The sequence below is a fragment of the Mauremys mutica genome, chromosome 2 (genome assembly GCF_020497125.1).
Source record: "Mauremys mutica isolate MM-2020 ecotype Southern chromosome 2, ASM2049712v1, whole genome shotgun sequence".
NCBI classification, from domain to species: Eukaryota; Metazoa; Chordata; order Testudines; family Geoemydidae; genus Mauremys; species Mauremys mutica.
Genome location: NC_059073.1, coordinates 147,592,699 through 147,614,521, shown reverse-complemented (window position 1 = coordinate 147,614,521; position 21,823 = coordinate 147,592,699). Strand labels below are relative to the sequence as shown.

Genomic DNA, 21,823 nt, shown 5'->3' with positions numbered 1-21,823 from the left:
CATCCCCCAGGTAATGGGACCCCGCCCTCCTGTCCCCTAGGCAACCCTGACTCCACCCTCCTGTCCCCAAGGTAACAGGACCCCACCCTCCTGTCCCCCAGGTAACAGGACCCCACCCTCCGTCCCCCAGCACACTTGCCCCCTCTCCCCCACGAGACCCATTGCTGTCTGGGATCTACCAGCCACCCTAAGCCCTGGTGTCTGGGGCCGTTAAGCCCTGCCAAGCGCTTGCAGCAGAGTGCCCCCAGCCTGAGCACTGGGGTGCACGGGGCTGAGCCAGGCCACGAAGCCAGCACACCCCTGGCACAGGCAGGAACTTTCCCTTGGCAGGGAGAAGGCCCCGGAGGATGCTCACAGTTGGTGAGAAGCATCAGAGGGGTAGCCGTGTTAGTCTGGATCTGTAAAAAGGGACCAAGAGTCCTGTGGCACCTTATAGACTAACAGACGTATTGGAGCATAAGCTTTCGGGGGTGAATGACCACTTCCTCACACGCATGGCAGTTGGTGAGCTGGCTCCTACCCCAATGGACACCCCCAGGACAGGGCCCAGTGCTGGGCAGCAGAGCTCTCACTTTCCGGGCTGCAGTTGTACTGGCCACCCTAGGGAGTCACGCTGACCACAGAACCCCCAGCAAGACAGTGCCTTCACCTCGACCCCCAGCCCTGCCCAGCGAGGCACCAGGGGCCTGCTCAGGACATGGGACACCTGCTGGGATCCCAGACAGGTGCCCCCAGCCTCTCCGCCTAAACCAGGAGAGTGAAATAACTTGGCAACATGACCCTGGGGCATTAGCCCACCCTATGCTCATGGGCCCTGTAGGCCTGGATTGATGCAGGGACTGGGGCCCTGTCAGCATGGGTGGGGCAGGCAGGAATAATTTCCCTGAGAGCAGCATGGCTGGGGGGCACAGAAAAAGGCCAGGCAGGGCAGATGGAGCATCCTGTCTAAACTGCACAGAACACCCCCCACGCCCTTTCAACGTGGTAGGAACAGCCCCCTGCATGAGCCAGAGAACTGAAAGGTTCAGTGCCCTGATTGCGCCAAGAAATCCAGCTCAGCTCCAGCTCCCCCACGTCTGCTGGCCTGCCACACAGGGGAGGAGAGTCTGGCTCGTTCCTTCAATCCCAGCTCTTGTTCCATGGCAAGCAGGGAAGGGGAAGGACAATGAAATCAGACAGCCCGCACCCTGGGCACTGAGCAGAGGGGCCGCTTTTCTCACGAACTGATGGCTGTATTGGGGGTGATGGCACTGACCGGCCCAGGGGAGATACAAGCACCTGGTGCGTTTCTGACTTTGAAAGGAGAAGAGAACTTGCTTTAAAAGGTGTGGGGGGGGGGGGGCAATCTCTGGGGCCACACAGAAACACAATCCTTGGCTGTACTAAACGTGGAATCCTCCCTATGGCTCACGGCTGCCTCCTGCTGGAGGCTGCCACAAGCAGCCAAGGACCTGAGAGCCCCGAGCCCAGGGGCCGAGTGTTGGCTCCTTTGCCACCCCCCCGACACCAGGGCATGAAACCCGAGGCCACCGTGCAAAGTGGGTTTGCCAAAGCCCCCAATGACATGTGCTGCTGGACACTGCCACAGCAGTGTCCCCTGGAGGGGCCAGCATGTGCCCGGGGTTTGAACTGAGCCAGGCTCCAGGCATGTCCCCCCGGTGAGAGTCCAAGCGAGCCGGCTGGAGAGCCTCGCACCGTAACCGGGAGCCACACACAGTTCCACCCCCTATGGCAGCCCGTGGGATGAGCACTGGCACTCACAGCTAGGCAGAGGGGCCAGCACTGCACCAGGCCTGGCTAGACACCCCCCCCCCTAACATTCTCATCCAGCCCCCACCCCTCCAGCCCAGCATCCTAGCCAGAGCAGGTTGGGGGTGAGAGGACGGAGCAGTTCCCCCTCCTCCAGGCTGCTCAGAGCAACCCCCAGCTGTGCCCTGGCCGGTGCCTCCATGGGAGCAGGGGGCAGCCGAGCCCCAGGAGAGAGACCCAGCCGTGTGGAGCCAGCACTGAGCTTTATTGGGCTCAGATGCCGTCTACAACCCTTTGGCCCCAGCCCCCCCTCCCCACAGCCACACTCAGGCTCCCGAGGCCTGGCACTGGGGCGTGGCTGACGCCAGCAGCAGGAGATTCCCACACCCAGCCACAGATGCCCCATAAGACCCCTGCTCAGAGAGCAGAGCCAGGCAGGGGCAGTGGGGCGCAGGGGGCAGCGTTTGTCTCCTCTTGGCCGAGCGGGGGAATCGGCCCCAGCCACACGGGACATTGTCCATTCTGAGTCCAGCCAGGTGCAGTCGCTGACGGGGGCCCACGGCTCAGGACGTCTTCCCCTTGCCAGCTGGGCGCCGGGGTCTCCTCCCCATGTACTGGAAGCTCCGCAGAGGATTGCGCCCCCCCCGGGCCTAGGAGAGAAGCAGCAGGGGTTAGGGGCAGCAGCTGGGAGTCGGGGGGCGGGGGGGGCGCTCCACCTCCCTCCCCCCGCCAGCTGCCTCCCCTGCATTGGGGCCCCATTCCCAGGCAATGGAGTGGCCTGGCTCCCCAGTGACCCCTGCTGGCCAGATGTGGCTCTGCCTCCCTGGATCAAGAAGAACGTGGGCTGTTGTGACCCACTGGCTCCCAGAATCTCCTGCTGTCTTGGGTCCCTCCGAATACTCCCCCACCCCCTACAATGTGCGTCTGACCCCCACCCCCCCCAGCACATGGTGGTGCCAGCTACCGAGTCCCTAGGATAAGGCCCCCTGGGGCTGGGTGGGCACCATCACAGCCCCTCCCCTTGCTGGGCCCTCTGCCTTGGCCTCAGCTGTATGCTTTGTGGAGAATTTGTGGAGAACCCCCCCTCCAGCCATCACCCCCCCTCCAGCCATCAGTGCTCTGGGGCTTGGGGAGGAGCCCAGCCCAGACACCCACCTGGAAGCCCCCCCTGGGGCGGCTGCTGCTGGGGGCCAAGTGTTTCCGTCGCTTGCGCTTGTTGAGCAGGGGCTGGGCAATGGCGCGCAGGGTGGGGGGCACTGCCGAGGGAGAAGACAGGTCAGGAGCTGCGGCTGGGCCCTGAACCTGGGACTCCCTGCCCCACCCAGCGAGGCCAGGACAGAGCTGGGGGAACCCTACACCCTGGATATCCCTGCTGCAGGGCCAGGGCCCCCCAAATCCTGCCCCAAACTGGCAGGAGACTGTGCCCTGGGGCTAACAGCCCCTGCGCCCCACCCCAGATGGGCTGCGACTCGGTGACTGGTCCCTGTATAACCAGCTCCCATGCCCCACCCCAGAGGAGCCGGGTCTCAGTACTGGGCAAGGGGTCACTGTATAACCAGCCCCCGCACCCTGCCCCACAGGAGCACATCTCAGCGCTGGACAAGGGGGCCCTATAAAGGGTCTGGAGGACCTTTGGGATCATGCTGGGTGAAAGGCGCTAGAGAGGCAACAAGGGACCCCAGAAGTGCCCCTGTCCCCCTCCCCCCCACAGCTGGAAACCTGCGAGCCCAGCCCTGGCGGGTGGCACTGACCCAGGTACTCAGGCACGTTGCGCAGGTGCGGTTTGACGATGGCCGGGTGCAGGGGCCGGTCGTGGCGCAGCAGCCGTAGGTCGTGGGGATTGTCCTCGAAGTACGTCTGGGGGGAGGGAGAGGGTTGAGCCCAGACCCAGCTGCAGAGAGACAGGGCCTCTCTGAACTGCCCTCCCCAGCCTCAACCAGCCTGCCCTGTGGTTCAGTGCCCCCTGCCCAGAGCCCATCACGGGAGTCAGTGCCCCCCCCCCCAGGGTTCCATGCCCCCCTGCAGCTCACCCCACCCCTGGAGTTCCATGCACCCAGCCCCCGCAACCCCCAATGCCTGCTCCCTTCAGCAGGAGTCAGGCTCTGGCGCCCACCCCCCAGGCCAGAGACAAGGCCATGCCTAGGCACGCCCCACTGCAGCCAGCTCGTCTGTGCACACTGGGGAGCCAATCCCCCAGGGCAGGACGGTTCACTCCCTGCAGACGGAGGGGCCGCACTCGGCTTCGTTCCCAGCCCCCTCACTGCTGCCCCCCACCTTCAGCTTCTCCGAGTTGAGTAGCTCCTCCTTGATCTCTCGCAGCCGCGCCTCCTTGATGGCCTGCTTGGTGACGGAGCGCATGGCATCCTGGGGGGCAGCGGGGGGGGGGGGAGGGAAAGAGGGGGGAGGTCAGAGCCCCCAGCACAGACAGGGCCAGAACCTGGCCCCCCAGGCTCCAGCACGTCCCTCCCGCACGGCTCCAGCCCTCTGGTGGGACTTCAACCCAATAGGCCCTGGTAACTCCCCCAAACCCCCAGGGCCTGGCACCTGCTCCAAGCCCCCCAGCTCTGGCCAAGCTGCCTTGGGCCCCACTGTCCCTTCCCTGGCGCTGTATGGGGAGGGTCCCCCAGATGCGGGGGACCCAGGGGGAGGGAAGGGGTGTTTACCACCCAGCCCCTGGCTACTTGGCAGGCTGGGCGCTGTTTTGGGTTGGTGGCTCTGCCCGTGCCCATCTCCCGCCCCCCTCCACTGACCCGGCATCTGTAGCGGAGCCCCTCGACTTCCTCCATCCGGAACTGGTAGGGGCGCAGCACAGGCTCGGTGCTCTCTGTGAGGACAGAAGGGGCCTGTCAGGGCCAGGGACCTGGGCACCATGGCCCAGGAGGGGACCCACAGCCCCCCACATCCTGAGGAGTGGGAGCGGGGCTGGGGCAGGACACAACCTGTGTGGGAGATACACAGAAACCCCCCCTCCCACCCAGCCCCCACCAGACTGGCTGTGCCCTTCCCCAAGAATGGCTCAAACCCTTTCCCAGCCAGGCAACCAATCGAGCTGCGTGCCCAGATCTCCCCACCCCCATAGGACCCCAGCCCCAGCACTCACTGACCTCCTGCGAGAGCTTCCTCAATCTCGGCCAGCAGGGGGCACTCTGGGTGTGTCACGAAAGTCAGGGCTGTGCCGGGGTTGTCAGCACGGGCCGTCCTGCAGGGGGCAGAGGGGAGAGCATTGAGGGGTTCTCCTGCCATGCCTGGGACCCAGCAGCTTCCGCCTGCCCTGCTGCGCAGAGGGGCCCTACCGCCCTGCCCCCCAGACCCATGGGTGGGCAATCAGCCCCAGGGGCTGGGACCCGGCCGAGGAAGGTACCGAGGCCAGGCCAGGGCTGTGCCCTCCCCATAGCACTGTCCCGGATTGGGTCTGATTAGCCGGGTGTCCTGATCTCGCCGATGGGATGGGGCAGGGCCTTGGTCCCAGGGGACAGCCCCACGGACTTCAAGAGGCCTCAGCGCTGGTTCCCAGCTCCATGGGCTCCCCGATGTCCCCCTAGCCCCACCTGGCCTGAGAGCCTAGAGACAGAACCCCCTGACTTGGGGGCTGCTGCTGGCACGGCCCCAGCGAGCTCAGTGCCAGCCAGGTGCCCTACACACGCGGGCACTGCAGGGAGAGCCAGAGGAGCCCAGACTGGTGCCTCTGGCTGGAGGTCCAGCCATGGGGCAGTGCCCCTTGGAGACACCCTGGGGCTCCACAGCCAGCCAGCTGGGTGCTACCAGCCCATATGGACCAGAGCAGAACCTCCCACCCCTCCCCGCAGCCCGAGCCCCTACCTGCCGGCCCGGTGGATGTAGGACTCGACCGAGGGGGGCGGGTCAAAGTTGATGATGGTGGCGACATTCTGGAAGTCGATGCCCCGCGCCACGCCATACTCTGGGTCCTTGCCCCTGCAAAGGAAGGGGAAGGGGCACCTCAGGGCACAGCCAAACCCACCAGCCCAAGCCCCAGCCAGCCCAACCAGAGACCCAGGAGAACAGCCAGCACTGCCAGTGCAGGACAGCTCCCTAGAGCTCTTCCTCCAGGGCAGGGCTGGGATCGCAGGGAGAGCTGGGGGTGAGGGCTGGGACTGGGAGCGAAGAGCCTCGGCAGAGCTGGGGGTGAGGGCTGGGGCTGGGAGCGACGGGCCCCAGCAGAGCTGGGGGGCTGGGGGCGAGAGGCCCCGGCAGATCCGGGGGGTGGGGCTGAGGGGCCCCGGCAGAGCTGAGGGGCGGTGCTCAGAATAAGGCAGGGGCAGTATGGAGAAGTCAGGTGCCCCCTGCTGGTGACAGAGGCTGGCACTGCCGGGCCTGGCTACCGCGGACACAGACCAAGTGCCTGGTCTCTGTTGCCAGCGCCGGCCAGCCCAGGGGTCCCGACGGGTCCTTACTTCTCTGTCTTGGCGCCCTTCCTCCACTTGGTCCGCACCGCAGGCTCTGCCAGCGCCTGCTCGTCGGTGGCGACAATGTAGTCGTAGAAGCCTCGGTTGAACTGGCTGATGATGTGGCACCTGGAGTCCAAGCAGAGGCGCCGGTGAGAGCCGCAGGGACCCGCCCTGGAGGGCGACAGGCGCTGCCCTCCCTCCTTGGGGGCTCGCCCAGCGCTATTGGGGTCCCCGTGGGTCCAGCGGCAGCTCGGGGCTGGCGAGCGCTAACCCTCAGTCAGGGCCTGTCCGCACGGCAGTGCTAGGGCCGGGCACTGCATAGTGTGTGTGGATCCACTGGGGATGAGGGAGGGCAGAGTGCCTGTCCCCTCCACACGGACTGCAGGGACCACCCCACAATGGGCCACCCCTCCCCACTCCCCGGGGTCGTTCCCAACCCCCCAGGGTTCTTCCCCCCATGGATTGCATGGACACCCCCCGCCCCCAAGATCGCTCCTGACCCAATGAGTCACCCCTCCCCACCCCCAGGACACCCCCCCCACCCTGATCTCTCCTGCCCTAATGGGTCACCCCTCCCCACCCCCAGGGCTCGTTCCCCCGCTCACCGGGACTGCATGGGCAGCTCGGAGTTGAGCACGCAGGCTGGGATGCTGAACTGCTCCAGGAAGAGCTTGAGGCGGTAGCCGCGCTCCACGGTGTTGACGAAGAGGATGGCCTTGCCCGGCACCAGCCCCAGCTTGAGCAGCGCGTAAAGCAGCAGGAACTTGTCCTCCTCGCCCGCGCAGCGGATCTGGTACTGGCACAGCTGGGCTGCCTCCGGCAGCTGGGACTCCCGCAGCTTCAGGGTCACCTGCGGGCAGGGCGGGGCTTAGTGCTCAGCCCAAACCCCGCCCCTTGGGGAGGGGGCCCAGCCCCCACGCAGCAGTGGGGCTGGGAGATCTCATTCCCCTCTCCAATCCCAGGGACCCCCAGGATAACAGGCCAGGATGGTTCAGTGAGGAGCCTGCCCCAAGGCCACAGAGCAGAGCTGCCCAGAGCCATGGGGGAAGACGCCGAACCCGCCGAGCTGCCCCCAGGTTCCCCCTTACCGGGTTGTGCAGCACCAGCTCCTTCAGCGCCTGCACCTCCTCGCTGAAGGTGGCCGACATCAGGAAGCTCTGGTAGATCTTGGGGAAGTGGCTGCCAAGGAACCAGAGACCAGCTCAGAGCCTCCCCCCGGCCCCGGAGCGACATCCCCCACAGGTTCCAGGAGGGGCCGGCCACCCTGCTGCCGAGGGCTCTGTCCACAGCCCACACAAGAGGGGTATGATCCTGCCCACAACAGCAGTCGCTGTCTCCCAGCTTTGAGCCCTAGCCAGGACAGGGGAGCCCTGGCTGGGCCTTATAGGCAGTATGGACCCTCGGGCAACAGACAGCAAAGCAAATCTTCCCTCCCCACAGCCCCCTCCCCAATCAACCCCACTCATTGGGTCCCCGCCCCCAGATCACACCCAGGGACCCCCCACCCTCCCAGATCACACCCGCTCCCCAGGGCCCCCTTGCTCAGGCCAGCCCCAGCAGCTCACCACAGCAGGTTCTTCAGATCCTCCTCGAAGCCAAAGGAGAAGAGTAGGTCAGCCTCGTCCAGGACCAGCACCTCAAGGGAGTGGCGCAGGCTCAGGCTGTGGCCCTGCAGGTGAGCCAGGACCCGTGATGGCGTCCCCACCACCACATCCGGCTTCTCCATCAGGATGGGCCTGCCAGGGGCACAGAGCAGCGTGAGGGGCTGGGCCACACGGGGCCGGGGGAGGGGGGGGAGGGTGTCACCACCAGGCCAGGTACACAGCGATCGCCAGCGCCTCCTACGCGGTGCGGGGGACTGGAACTACCCATGGCTGCACAGCAAGTCAGGGACAGCCAGGAAAAGATCCTGCTCCTTGTCCCCTACCCCAAACACTAGATCTTGCTGCCTGCCTGCAAGGTTCTAATACAGCAGCATTCCCCAGAGTGCAGCCAAGAGCCAGCCAGGGCACACACGCTCTCCTCCGGGCCGGGCACCCCACGTGCACACACCCTCCCCCGCACACACGCCCTCCCCCGGGCTGTGCCCCCGAGTGCACACGCCCCACCCCCACCCCCCTAGCTCTTACGGTTGGAAAGAAAAACTTGTAGACCAGGATTCCAGTGCAATTGGGACAGCAGCTGCCTGGGTTTGCAGGGAGCCAGACCGGTCCCGCTCCTTTCCTCAAGAACGACACAGCTCTCAGGGCCTGGCTGCTCCCCACAGCTGGCCAGAGAGCAGGAGGGGCCGGAGCAGAAGCGACCCCAGGCACTGGCAGCCTCTACCAGTGGGGGGGGGGGGGGCATGGGGTAATGATCCTCACTGAGCAGAGAGGCTGTGCCCCCAGCCCCCAGTCCTGCCCCGAGTGGAGCTAGTCTATAGCCTGGGCTGGCCTGGCCAGGTCCATGCTGGTCCTGGTAGCCAGCCTGGCTTGGATCACAGCCGGGCTTAGCTAGTCACTGCACTGCAGAGCCCCTACCCCCAACCAGGGAGGTGTCCCCGAAACTCCTTCATGGGGACTTCGTGAGCCTGCAGAGCTCCCAGGGCTCCTGCCTGGGAGGGAAGGGAAGGGCAGGAAAGGCCGATCCACGTGGAGAGCTTCAGCAGGAGAGCAGCTGCCCCCACCGGGCACCCTGCCTGACACATTGCCACTGGCTCACGGGGGCTCTCTGGTCTCTCCAGGGCAGCAGAGCCCTTGGGGTTGGGAGAGGCCAATAGCTCCCCGTCATGTATCCCCAGGCATGCTCCAAGCCAGCCGGCCCTTTGGCTCCATGGTGCACCAGGGTGCATCGGGTCCCGCGAGCCGCTGGCACTCAGAGCACAGGCTGCTCCCAGGGAGCAGGCAGCTTTGATCACTGACTATGAGTGGGCACCAGGTCCCCTAAGTCCCTATCTTCCCCCTCTCCAGTCCCCAGCCCACTCCCCCTCCTGTCTGCCCCAGCCCGCCCCTTCTCCCGGGAGCTCTCACCTCTGTGCAGACATGTCCACCTGCCCGGAGACATCGGCGACACGGACATCGCGGGAGCAGTACGCCGTCAGCTGCCGGATCATCTGCAGCACCTGCTGGCCCAGCTCCTTGGTGGGCACCAGGACCAGCCCACGCACAGCCTGCTCCATCACCAAGGGGGACTGGAGGATAAGGGTCAAGGTCAGACACCAGCTGGGCACCCAGGGCCTGCCATGCACTCAGTGGGATGTCCCGGGGTATCTCGCTAGAGAGGATACAATGCCTGTGCCCCAGGGATGGACACTGCCTTGAGCCGGGCACTGCCCCCATTCCAGGGCAGCCCCCCCCACCCCCCAGGAGCTACCATCTCCTGTTACACAGCAATGGCCTTGGGGCTCAAGAGGGCACCAAGCTGCTGGAGAGCCAGGTTCTGATCCAATGCACCAGGGTCCCCAGGCTGTCCGCAGCAGAGACAGTCCCCATCCTCCACCCAGGGCACCTTGGCATGAGCAGCAAAAGGGGCCCATGCGGGCTGAGAGGCAGAAGGACCCCAGCTGCTCTGCCCAAGACAGTGGGGCCCTAACAGGATCAGGCCTAGACCCAGTGCAGTGAAGGGCTCCCCCACAAAGGGGGCCCTGCCCGAGCCATTAGTTGTGCCCCTGGGTGCAGACGTACCATCTTCACTTGGAGCAAGTGCTGGATGAGGGGGATGGCATAGGCGGCCGTCTTCCCAGAGCCAGTCCTAGCCCGGGCCAGCAGGTCCTTGCCCTCCAGGGCCAGCGGAATGGCCTTCTCCTGGATCAGTGTGGGCTTGGCCCAGCCCAGCTCAGCGATGGCCTGCGGGGAGGGATGGAGAGAGCCTGGTAGGAACCCCAGAGAGCAGCCAAAGTGTCTGGGGCACAAGTGGGGGTGGTGGTGCTGCAGGGCCCTTCCTGCCCCTTGGTCAGCTGAGACTAGAGCGCTCAGTGCCCTGGGCTCTTCCCACGGGGGTGGGGGGGAGGGCACACAAGTAGCCAGGCTCTATGCCCAAGTCTTGAGGTCCCCACCACAGCCAGCAGCTGGCAGCCGAGATCACACGGAGCTTTGCCAAGGGGATGAATTTCACCCCGGCCCCATCACCCCATGCCACAGAGCAGAGGACATGCCCCTCAGCTCCACACACCTGGGTGGCAGGGCCAGGAACACAACACCAGCACCCTGACAGCCAGGCCAGGGCTCTAGCCACTAGGCCATGCTCCTCCCAGCTGTGCCAAGAGGAGCGGGGGGGTCACATCATCACCCCCCCCCACACACACACCCAGGGCAGCAGCTGGGCATTGCCAGGGGACCCAGGCACCGAGGGGGATGTGATTGGTGGGACGCGCCTGGTCCCTCGCTGAGACACCCCCCACGGACACTGGGAGGGCGGGGCGGGGCGGGGGTCTCCTGTGGCCTCTGCAGGGAGAAGGGCCTCCCGGCCTCCCACCCTGCCCTGGGGGCGGCACTGGCTGGATCCCATGGTCCGCTCCTGGCTCTGCGAGGGGCTAGGGACTGGGGGGGGGGGGCAGGACTCCTGGGTTCCCTCCCCAGCCCAGGGGCGTCGGGGGAATCTAGTGGTTAGAGCTGGGTGGGGGGAGCCGGGAGCCCGGACTCCTGGGTTCCCGCCCGGCCCGCGGGCCGGTACCTGCAGCAGCCGCCCGTCCAGCCCCATGTGCGCGAAGCTCGGCTCCGGCTCCATCTCCAGCCTGCGCTGCCCGCCCCCGGCTCAGGGCGCATGCGCCACTTGCAGCGCGGAAGCACCATAAAGGCGCAACCACGCGACTAGAGCGTCCCCCCCCCCCATTCCGTCTGCTGCCCCCTGGCCAGGAGGAGAGTCCTGCACCCCGCGGGGGGGAGCCCCACCCCCACAGCCCGCCAGCCCCTGCCTGGGGCGGGAGGGGGCAGGAGCAGAGCCCTGGCGAGAGCCCATTGGCGCCCCCTGCTCTGACCCCTGGCCCCCACTCCCCTCCCAGAGCCAAGGACAGAACCCAGGAGTCCTGGCTCCCAGCCCCTCCCCTGCTCTAACCACTAGACTCCCCTCCCCGAGCTGGGATAGTGGGGCTTGGCCCTGCTTGGCCTCAATCCCCAGAGCAGGGCTCAGGAGACAAAAGGGCCATTAATGACCCTTTGGCTAGGGTGACCAGACAGCAAATGTGAAAATTCGGGACAGGGAGTGGGGGGGTAATAGGAGCCTATATAAGAAAAAGACCCAAAAATCGGGACTGTCCCTATAAAATCAGGACATCTGGTCACCCTACCTTTGGCTCAGGTTTGAGATCCAGCAGTGCCAGGCTCCACTCACCCACCTAGCTAGCCGGGGCGGCATCAAAGGCATTGCTACAAGCCAGGGGCCGCGCAGGGAGAAACCACAGGATGGTGGCTGGTTCCAACACCTGGCTCCACCCCAGCCGCTCCCTGGGGCCGGTTCCGATGCCCAACTCCACCCAGCTGCTCCCCGGTTCCAGTTCTGACCCAGCAGTCCCCCCACCTCCAGGCCAGTTCCAATGCCCAGCTGTAGGACAGCCACTCTTCACTCCAGTGTTGCTAACTCTCAGCAGTCTAAAGCACCTGCTCCTGGAGTCAGGTGATTGTGTAAGTTTCTACCAGTCATGTTGGTAGAGAAAAGCTGGGAAATGCCTTGCCTAACAGCTCAGAGACATGAAGGCAAAGAAAAAGAACCAACTTAGAGCATTTTGGTTAAGCTTGGGCCAGATTCGTGGTGTTTAGGCACCATGGGCTGACTCCACATGGAACCAGGCCATTTTACAACTACTTTACTTGTATTGTGACAGCACCCAAATGCCATTACAGATCAGGGCCCCCACAATTTTATAGATTTCAAGGCTAGAAGGAACCAATGTGCGCAGCTATGCTGACCCCTGCATAACCCAGGCCCTAAAACTTCCCTGAATTAATTCCTGTTTGAAGTAGAGCAGATCTTGTAGAAACACATCCAGTCTGGACTTAAACACTGCTGGTGATGGAGACTGCACCATGAGCCTTGGGAAATTGTTCTAGTGGTTAATTACCCTCCCTGTTAAAAATGTGCAGCTTATTTCCAGTCTAACTTTGTCTAGTTTCAGCTTCCAGCCATTGCGCTGCAACATCTTTACCCGCTAGATTGACACACCCCACTGAATTTGTTCCCCACATAGATGCTTATAGACTATGATCCAATCACCCCTTAGCCTTCTCTTTGTTGAGCTAAACAGACTGAGCTCCTCATTACGAAGCAGGTTTTCTAATCCTTTAATCTTTGTCTTGGCTTTTCTCTGCCCCCGCTCCAATTAATCACTATCCTTCTTGAACTGTGGGCACCAGAACTGGGCACTGGATTCCAGCAGCGCTCACACCAGCACCAAATACAGAGATAAAATAACCTCTGTGCTTGTTTATGCATCCCAGGTTCACATCAGCTCTTTTGGCCCCAGTGTGTCACTGGGAGCTCATGTTCAGCTGATGCCTCCAGAAGTCCTTTTCAGTCACTGCTTCCCAGGATGAAGTCTCGTCACGTAAGCATGGCCTGCATTCTTTGTTGCTAGATGTAGAACTTTATATTCACTCATATTAAAATGTGTATTGCTTGCGCCCAGCTTACCAAGCAATCCAGCTGGCTCTGTATCAGTGACCTGTCCTCTTCGTTACTTACCACTCCCCCACCGTTTGGGGCACCTGCAAACTTCATCAGTGATTTTATTCTTTTCCAGGCCATTGATAAAAATATGAAACATACCAGGGCCAAGAACTGATCCCTGCAGGATCCCACAGGAAACACCAGAGTGATTGCCCCAAGGGGAGGATGTACTGTAGCATGTACCTCATCACGTACCCCTTTTGCTTTCTTATTGCGTGTCAGTTGTGAGCGATTCACTCGGGATCACTGTGGCTGCGATTGTATCTACATTCTGGGGTCGTGTCCATAGGTGAGCACAGGCATCTCCCCTCTCTTCCCACATGCTTTGTGGGCTAGCTGTGGAGCTCAGAACAGCTCCTGTTGTGACCCAAGACCTTCGGAATGGCACTGACAAGGGGCTTACAGATATATCCTGACTGGTCTGTACATGCTGGTTCACCAATGGGTGTCAGGTGAGGTTTCATATGAAAGCCAGGGTCACACTGCTCCTTAGCATTGGCGTGAAACGTACACCCGGATAGCCTGTAACGAGTTACGTACATAGACCGAAAATGTGTTGTCAGAGTCTGCAGCGAAGTACAAGGCACCAGCAGAGGTGTAAAGCAGGTTTTCTGTCAGCCAAGAGAGATTTATTCCTCTCGATGGCTGCCCAGCTAAATGCACTCAAATGTTAACAAAGAGATGTGAAGTCAACAGGAATGGAGCATGCAAGCCTGCAGGCAAGGGGGCGGGGGTTATCCTGTCCATAAGCAAAGACAACTAAGTTGGGGGGAGGGGAGGAGATTTCTAGAAGGCGGAGAACACCCTCCTACCCGGGAAGTAAACAGACTGTGCGGTTGCATTCATGAAAACTGGCTCAGCCAACCTTGGCTGAAACGCTGCAGAGGGCTTTGGGTGAGATACACTTCTCTAGAGAGGAAGTTAATCTGGTGGGAGGCTCGAGAAAGCAAGTTATGATTGTGTTGTGTGTGTAACCATTTGTTCACTGTCACCTCAATCTCACGTTTTTGATAAACTTCGATTTAGCATGAAAACAAGACCATCTTTACAAAACCTAAATCCATTTTCTTCCCAGCATGTTGGGGTGGGGCTCAGTGCTAGGTACTGTACATATGGGCCTCCCCAAAGAATTTACTGGGGTTGTTTTTCTAGGGTCTCCCCTGTTTCACCAGCAGTAGAAACAGCCAGACAGAGTGCTCAGAAACCAGCCCCAGTTCAATAACCATCCCCCAGCACGCGAGTTACCAGAAGAGGTTTTATTTCACTCCAAAATCGTAACAAAGAACATCTGTTATGAATTCTCCCTGCAGCATGGGGGCTGGGCCCAGACAGAACCAACCCAATTCGGTAGTACCATAGGGGAAGGAGAAAACATCAAACTGCATTTCAGATTTACTGCATCTTAACTATACCAGGGCAGCCCCATACCCATCTGCCTTCACCACCATAAATACCAAAAGGGAGGGGAGTGTCCACTGACACTGGCCGCTTCCCCCTGCCACGCAACAAAGCTGGGAAGAAACTCCAGGGGAAAGCATCCACTGCAATGTACTTCACCCCCTGAGTAGACCCAGCGCCAACCCAGCTGAGGGAGGGTGCAAGAAGCCTGGGATCTCAGATGAAACTGAACAGGTCACGTGCCGGGGGTGAGACAGGCCGATACAGCTTGGCATGGGGCCTGCCCTAGAAGGCTAAATTCAGCTCTCCCTTCCTGCGCGCTCCTGGCCACAGTCAGAGCATCTCTAGTCTCTTATGGGGGACTGGAGCAGATGACCTGGGAAAGAGGAAGTGGAGTCTGGCCTCCCCTGCAGGTAAGGGGCAGGGCGCCAGGGGAAAGAAGAGGCCATGCCACTGTCCTGGGCTGCAGTTATCAAAATAGATTCTGGTATAAAATAGCGGCTGCCCCTCACCTCTCCTCGCACCCAAGGGCTGAAATACACACGCCAGGTGCGAACCCGCCGACCAAACGCACCAGACGCACTCCACTCCCTAATGCCTCAGCTATCAACCACAGGCGGGATGAACCAGAGCGAAACAGGTGCCAGTAGGGTAAAGGACAGGGCATCAGGGCCCTAGCAACTGGAGGGAGAGCAGCACGGATGGCACCCCTGTGCGAGGACAGAGCGACCTCTGCCCAGGCTGGCACTCCCCTGATGCCCTGCCAGTAGAAAGGCAGATCAGTGCCAAGCCCCCAGGAGGAGCTGCTAGCCCCTGCTGGCAAAGACAGCCAGGATCTGGCCTCCTGCTGCCAACACAGCAAGATGCCTGGTGGCCAGGCTGGCTAATCATGGCCCCCAAGGGGCTTGGGAGCATGGTGCTGCGACAGCCAGCAGGTACCGATGCTTCCCAGCTCCAGTGCAATTCAGTGCCTACCTATGCCCAGAGGGGGAGGGCCAGCGAAGGGCATGCCAGCGTGGGGGGGGGGGGGGCAGGGGGAGTGGAGGGAGGAGGGCGCTGCAGTGGCAATTGGGGAGGCCGGGGATTAAACCAGTTTCTTGGCCTCGAAGAAGCTCTTGAGGTGTCTCATCTGCCAGATGCCGGTGAGGATGAGGATGATGGTCTGGGCAATGGACCACCACAGCACCCGCTGGTTGGTGCTCTCGCTGGTCATGCGGAACCGCTCCTCCCGGTACTGTGGGGGGAGCACATGGGAAGAGGAGTCAGAATGGGTGGGGAACCCTCCCCAATCCCTGCCCCCCAGGCGCAACGCCACCCCCCCTCGGTAGGCCCCTCTCCATCTCGCCCCAAGGGGATCACTGCCCATGCTACCGTGCAGCCAGCATATGGCGCCCTCTTCATGTGCACAAGCAGGCACCCCCACACTTACTGCCCCCACCAATGGCTTCCAAACCGGGCAGGTCTCCCACATGCACACTTACATCCCTTGCCAACAGCTTCCAGATTAGGCAGGCACCAACCCACTCAGTCCCCAATGGTCCCAGGTGTGACACAGACCAGGATCAGGTGAAGCAGAGGGGGTGGGCACTGCCATCCTATGCCCAGCTGCCTCATGTCACCCTCACTCCTCATGAATCCCACCTCACCCAGCCACAAGCCGAAGCACATCTCGCACGGGCCCCTTTGTCAGAACATGAGGCCAAGTGTGTGTTTTCAGCCTGTACGGCCCCCTAATGAGCCCTCTCTGCCATGGCCACTGGGCTGGCTTTCCTGCCACGGTTCCCTGTCCCAGCCCTATGCAGATTCCAAGAACGCCAACCAGCACTGTGTGAGCAGATGTTACAACCCTGAACTCTCTGGGGCGAGTTGTGTGTGTGTGGCGGGGGCGGGGGGGTTGGACAGTCACCTCAGTAACCCTCAAGAGCCCCACACCCACATACCCCGGGGCCCCTTACCCTTTGGTAGTTCTGCTCCTTCTGGATCTGCTCCACTTGGTCTAGCAGCTGCCGGGCTCGGAGCTGCAGCTCTGTCAGCTTGTCCTTGGCTGCAATCTCGGGGTAGTTGTTGGTGTGCTCTCCGACCTGGATGTCCAGGTGCACGCGCTGCACATGGCACATGTGGGGTCAGAGGCACAGGGCTTCCAGCAACATGGCACATGCAGTTACAGGTTAAGGCCCCAGGGAATCTGTCCTTCAGCTTCCATACACCCTCTGGTCCCCTCCCTCCAGCATCTGAGAGCACTTTACACATATAAGAGAGACCCACTTCCCCTTCCCACAAGCAGTAGGTATTACCCCTGTGCTACGGCTGGAGAAACTGAGGCACAGAGAAGGCAGGCAATGGCCCATGGTGATCATCCTGGGAGAGAGTGGCAGAGCCAGGACTGGTGCCCAGTCAGGCACGTTAGGCTGACAGCCCTTCCCCATAGCCAACAGGCAGTGTTTCAACTGCTCTCCCTCAAGAAACGGACAACCTGCACCCTGAGCCCTCTGCCTCGCCGGGTTCAGAGGCAGAGCCAGGGCGAAGCACTGATGGGATTCTCTTACCAGCTTGCCGCCTGCGAAGAGCGCCATGCGCGTAGAGTTGGAGTGCAGGCAGATCTGGTGCTCGCCCGGGGTGTGCGAGGTGAAGGTGAAGCGGCCCTCTGAGCCATACTGCCGGGACAGAACCACCTGGAACCACCAGCAACAGAATCGTGAGTGCCGAGCAAGCCCCGCCATCCTACCCCACAGTGCCAGCGTGCTGCTGATGGTACTTTCCTAGGGCAAGGGAAGCCTTGGGCCAGCGAAGCCTGCAGCCCCTGAGATCTGACCCCAAAGGGCAGCAGAGGCCTTACCAAAGGGAGGCACCAGGATCTGGGCAGCAGGAAGGAAGAGGGCACACGAAGGTGCCCCTGTGCAGGATAACTGGGCTCTGCCTGAAGCAGCAGGGCAAGTCCGGGCAGGAGGCGCACAGCCACCCCCAGCGTTACCTTTCCATCAGGGTCCTTCACTTCCACATGCATGCCCAGCCCCGGCGTGGAGGGCAGGAACGACTCTGACTGCTTGTCCCACAGCTGGGTGCGGTAATTCCCTGCATGACAGAGACGGGGATCAGGGCAGGGCCTCCCCTCATACCACCAGCTGGCCCTGCCCCCCGCCCCCTACTCCATTACCCTCCACTGCCCTGTACTACTCCACCCCCCGACGTCACTTCCCGCTGCCCCCACTGACCTGTCACCCCAACACCCCCACCCCTGCTGCCCATCACCCCAAATACCCTGCCCCACATCAAACCCAGCCCGCTCGCCCCCATTCCCACGCCACTCCCCTCGTGTCAGCCGCCCACCCCCTCCTGTCAGCCCCCCGCACCCTTTACCCCATGTCCGCTTCCTCCTGTCAGCTCCCACCACACCCCTCGTGTCAGCTCCCACCACACCCCTCGTGTCAGCCCCCCTGCGCTGGTTGGTCTCTCCCATCCCCCCCCCCCGCTCCGGTTGGTCTCGCCCCCCCTCACCGATCACCATGGTCTCGTCTGGGATCTCCTCGATGAAGCAGCGCTTCTCGGTCTCCCCGATGTGAAAGTAGAGCGCATGCGCCCCCCGGCCCGCCAGCTGCGCCAGCAGCACCAAGGCCGCCACTGTCCGCAGCATCCCGGGCAGCCGCTCCGCACCGCCGCCGGCCATGGACAGCCCCTCTCCCGGCCTACCGCGCATGCCTTGCCACGGCTCCCCGGGGATTGAGGACGACGCGCATGCGCGACCACTCGGACGCCTGGCCCTGGAGGAGAACTGCGCACGCGCCATACCTGGGAGACGGGCTCTGAGCATGCGCAGCGTACAACCACCACTCACGCAGCCACACGCCTCAGGTACGGGTGCGCGCTGGGATGCGGAGGGTCCTCCTGCCCCGCCCCTAAACCTGTTGCAGGAGGAGATCGCGCATGCGTAGCATCTGTTAGCGCCTGAGTGTAATGAGCATGCGCTCCGTAGCCACGCTGCTTGGCGGATTGATTCAGTGGCTATAGCCCACTGCTTACAATGGGGAGCTAGAGGTTCGAGGCTGGTGCTATCGGCCAGGACGGCTGGGTCCTGTTTGCAACTGGGACAGGGCTCCTAGGTCCCATCCAGTCTCTGCTATTGCTCTGTAGCCTGCTATCAGAGGGGTGGCTTGTGGGGAGGGCAGAGTTAAGGTGTTTCTATTCTGGAGAGGTGCTTGTTGCTCACTGATTTCCCTGCTGTTTTCATATCCTGCCAGAGTCCAACCAATATTCCTGAGCACTTGGAGCCGAACGAGAAGGGGGTGGGGGCTCCATTTTGGAAGTTCTTCCCAAAGTTTTCTTGACTCAGGCAAAGCTGCTTGGCTGAGAAACTCTGATTTTGATCTTCCTGGGGAGGGACATTGACCAGGACCAGGGGAGGGTGTGTGGCCCAGTTAAAGTCCACAGGGGCTGGTGCAGACTTTTTGAAGTACACATGGCCCAGGAGAGGCTCTGCTATAAATTCTGCATGGCCCAAATGCAGATGGGTGGAATTAACACAGGACCAGCCTGGAAGGAACCAGAAGAAAACTAGCTCATAGGAGGCGCAGGGTTGGAACTGTACAGGCAGGAAATTGTCACATGGAGGTTGGGGGATTTCTGGAAAGGAATGGGTTCAATCCAGCATGGGTCCTGCATGGCTAACAGTCCACTAGGATCCCTGAGTGAGCTGGAAGATGTAGTTCATGGGAGGCAGTGGGGTGTCCAGTGCCTGACCTTATAGCACTCAAATGAATGTTCAATTCCGGATGACCACAAGGTGCTGTTGTCATAGGTTTTAGATACGTGGACACAGATGTGGCTACATGTCTCAAACACTGGATCTCCCATGTCCTAGGGAGCAAATTAATTCTCCCTGTCAGTGGATGATGAGGCCAAGATGACAGGCACAGTCACACAAATAGCTCATAAAAATCTTACAGAAAATTCCCATCTCTGTCACACAGGGACAAGTCAATCAGGCCTGTTCTGGGTGATGCTGGGACAGGTTAGGCAGTATCAATCCAGCCTCCTTCTCAAAGCAGGACCAATCCCCAGACAGATTTTTGCCCCAGATCCCTAAATGGCCCCCATAAGGATTGGGCTCACAACCCTGGGTTTAGCAGGATAATGCTCAAACCACTGAGCTATCCCTCCCCGCAGCTCCTGTGCTGATGTGGGCTGTATAATCGGGCTGCCATCCTGCCCTTTCTGAATGTATTCCCTAGCATTTCAGGGGTAACATGAGACCCATAAAGCAATCCAAACTCAACACCTCTGTGATAAATGAAAAGGGCGGGGAGCCCCCTTTTATGGACCCAGCCAGCCAGTAGCTATAAAATCCCTCTTAGTAGCTGTTCTCTAATTGCTTTACCTCTAAAGGGTTAAAAAGTCTCACTGCTCTGCATTGGTAAAAGGAAGAGCCAATAGGAAGGCTAGAACTTTTTAAAATTGAAACAAGACTCCCCTTTGGTCTGTCTGTTGTTGTTTTCCCAGGGAGAGGCGGCCAGGGCAGAGCCTTGCTGTAAGAAACTTGGGCCAGGTATGAAAAAATCATCAGTATCGTAACTAGAAACTACTCATTTAAACCCCCAAATATGTAAGTAGATCAGGAAATGTCTTGGAAGACGCAGTTAGGTTTATTACCTTTATTTTGTTATGGCGTGTGAATTCCTCTGTGCTAACCCCAGGTGCCTTTGTTTTGCTTGTAACCTTTAAGCTGGACCTTCAGAGAGCTATTCTTGATGCTTAATCCTTGTAGTTGCTCTTTTAAAATCTAGCAATAGCCTGAGTTCCCAGATGTATTTTCTTTTTTTTTTATTAATAAAATTTACTTTTTTTTAGAACAGAATTGGATTTTTGTGTCTTAAGAGGTTTGTGCACATGTGGTTTAATTAGCTGGTGGCAACAGCTGATTTCCTTTTTTTTTTCTTTCTCAGCTCTTCCCCGAAAGGGTTTGAGGGGACCCCACAGGAAGGAATTCCCAAGTGCTCCTTCCTGGGCTCTCAAAGGGGTTCTGCACTTGAGTGCTGGCAGCATCTACCAATCCAAGGTCAGAGAAGAGCTGTAACCTTGGGAGTTTAATACAAGGCTGGAGTGGCCAGTATTAATTTTTAGAATCCTTGCGGGTCCCCACTTCCTGCACTTGGAGTGACAGAGTTGGGGATCAACCCTGATAACCTCGTTCTCTAAACTTGCGGCTGGGATGGGCATCATTTTTAAATGGGGAGGCCGGGAGGGAGGGAGATGAGGTTTCAGGGAAGCAGAAGGTAAATAAGCCACTGTAAGGAATGAGGCACGGATGCAGTTACCAAGCAACATTCCCCTTCAGCAGCGGGCTCAGCTGCACTCACCTGGTACGACTGGCTTCATGGCTTGACTCTGGTGGAGTTTCAGACAGTTCCTGGCTCATGGTGTGTTTGAGTCCCCACCACATCGTTCTCCACCCTTTCTCCTCACTGTTCATGGCAGGGTCTCTGCCTCGGGCTCCTCTGAAGTGTCCCTCGTGGTCTGCGGGGGGGCACAGGGCCAGCATGCAAAAACGGCATGGCTGCAGGGCAGCACCTGAATTCTTGTCCTCCCTCGTGGTGTGCCTGGCGAAGCTCATTTGCTCACACACGGCCCTGCCATGGTCCTGTTGCAGCATCCCCTGTGCAATCTGCACGCAGATGGCGATATTTCTACAGCCTGTCCGGAGCTGTGCTTGCACTGCCTCTTCCCCACAAAGCTGGAGGAGATCCTGCTCTGGGCAGAAGCGTGTCTGCAAACTCTCTGTGTGGGGCAGGGGCTGGCGTGGTCAGATGCACCCCGAAAGGTGAAGTGGTAGGTGGGCTGGGTTTGCTTGCCATGGTGGGCAATCGGGAAAAGGCATTTCAAAGACATGCAAAGAATTTTAATGGGGCCACTTTCCAGGCTCTGTGACAACTGGGCTGTGACAGAGTAGGGTGTAGGGAGTTTTAACCTGGTAATGTTGCATGGGAGTTTTACTAGTTTACTGTATGCATTGATACTAGATAGTGGTGGGATATAAGAGTGTAACTTCATGTGAGGGATGGTACTTGAGCACGTAACCTAAGCCCAGGAGGGGGTTGGGGCCCGGTGACACCTTCTGCCCAGGAAACTGGACAAAGGCTGGAGGAGGAGCTGGGGGTGTGGCTGGGTGAGACTGCTGCAGAGGGGTTCAGTTTGGAGCTAGCTGGGGAAATGGAGGGAGGCCCAGAACCAGGGTCTGGGCTCCCTACCCCCAAGATGGATCTGACTGGGGGGTCCTGTTCTCTGTACCTACCAGCTCAGTTTTAGACTGTGTTCCTGTCATCTAATAACCCTTCTGTTTTACTAGCTGGCTGAGAGTCACTGTGAATTGCAGGAAGTGGGGCATGCAGGGCCTTGACTTCCCCACTCTCCACGACAACTGGTGGCAGTGGTGGGATGTACTGCACCCCGTGGATGGCGCTTCCTGCAGTGAGTGACTGGGGAGCAGTAAAACGAAGGGGGATTAACGAGGACCAGGCGTGCTGAAGGCTCAGAGAGGAGTGGTTTCAGGAGGCGAAGGAGCTACACTTAACCCCTCGGAGTGTGTGACCTGGAAGAAGAACTGTTGCAGGAACGAGGTCCCCCTGGTGAGTGGTTCCAGG

General features: G+C 60.5%; 2 protein-coding genes across 2 annotated transcripts; both read right to left on the bottom strand.

The window, feature by feature from the left end:
- Positions 1-1,995: 1,995 nt before the first annotated feature.
- LOC123364170 (probable ATP-dependent RNA helicase DDX56) lies at positions 1,996-10,910 on the bottom strand. The gene is made up of 14 exons (XM_045006046.1): positions 10,806-10,910; positions 9,818-9,979; positions 9,164-9,324; positions 7,721-7,891; positions 7,244-7,334; positions 6,761-7,005; positions 6,162-6,281; positions 5,569-5,682; positions 4,854-4,948; positions 4,500-4,573; positions 4,024-4,113; positions 3,501-3,606; positions 2,905-3,005; positions 1,996-2,399 (listed from the first exon to the last, which is right to left on the bottom strand). Exons 1-14 carry the CDS (start codon positions 10,857-10,859, stop codon positions 2,313-2,315), a joined length of 1,671 nt encoding a protein of 556 aa, XP_044861981.1. The 5' UTR covers positions 10,860-10,910; the 3' UTR covers positions 1,996-2,312.
- A 3,125-nt stretch (positions 10,911-14,035) lies between these two features.
- Positions 14,036-17,901, bottom strand: LOC123365087 (transmembrane emp24 domain-containing protein 4). Its single transcript, XM_045007715.1, has 5 exons — positions 17,688-17,901; positions 17,164-17,264; positions 16,739-16,864; positions 16,148-16,294; positions 14,036-15,426 (listed from the first exon to the last, which is right to left on the bottom strand). The coding sequence occupies exons 1-5, from the start codon at positions 17,884-17,886 to the stop codon at positions 15,277-15,279; spliced, it is 723 nt and encodes a 240-aa protein (XP_044863650.1). The 5' UTR covers positions 17,887-17,901; the 3' UTR covers positions 14,036-15,276.
- Between the last annotated feature and the right edge of the window lie 3,922 nt (positions 17,902-21,823).

Excerpts from the sequence above, each read along its gene's own strand:
- LOC123365087 (XM_045007715.1), bottom strand. The coding sequence starts at position 17,886 with ATGCGCGGTAGGCCGGGAGAGGGGCTGTCCATGGCCGGCGGCGGTGCG. Across the intron at positions 17,265-17,687 it reads AGACGAGACCATGGTGATCG|GGAATTACCGCACCCAGCTG; the intron begins GTGAGGGGGGGC and ends TCTGTCATGCAG. Across the intron at positions 16,295-16,738 it reads TCTTCGCAGGCGGCAAGCTG|CGCGTGCACCTGGACATCCA; the intron begins GTAAGAGAATCC and ends TGCCATGTGCAG.
- LOC123364170 (XM_045006046.1), bottom strand. The coding sequence starts at position 10,859 with ATGGAGCCGGAGCCGAGCTTCGCGCACATGGGGCTGGACGGGCGGCTG. Across the intron at positions 7,892-9,163 it reads GTGGACATGTCTGCACAGAG|GCCCATCCTGATGGAGAAGC; the intron begins GTGAGAGCTCCC and ends TGCCCCTGGCAG. Across the intron at positions 4,114-4,499 it reads GGCTCCGCTACAGATGCCGG|GATGCCATGCGCTCCGTCAC; the intron begins GTCAGTGGAGGG and ends GCTGCCCCCCAG.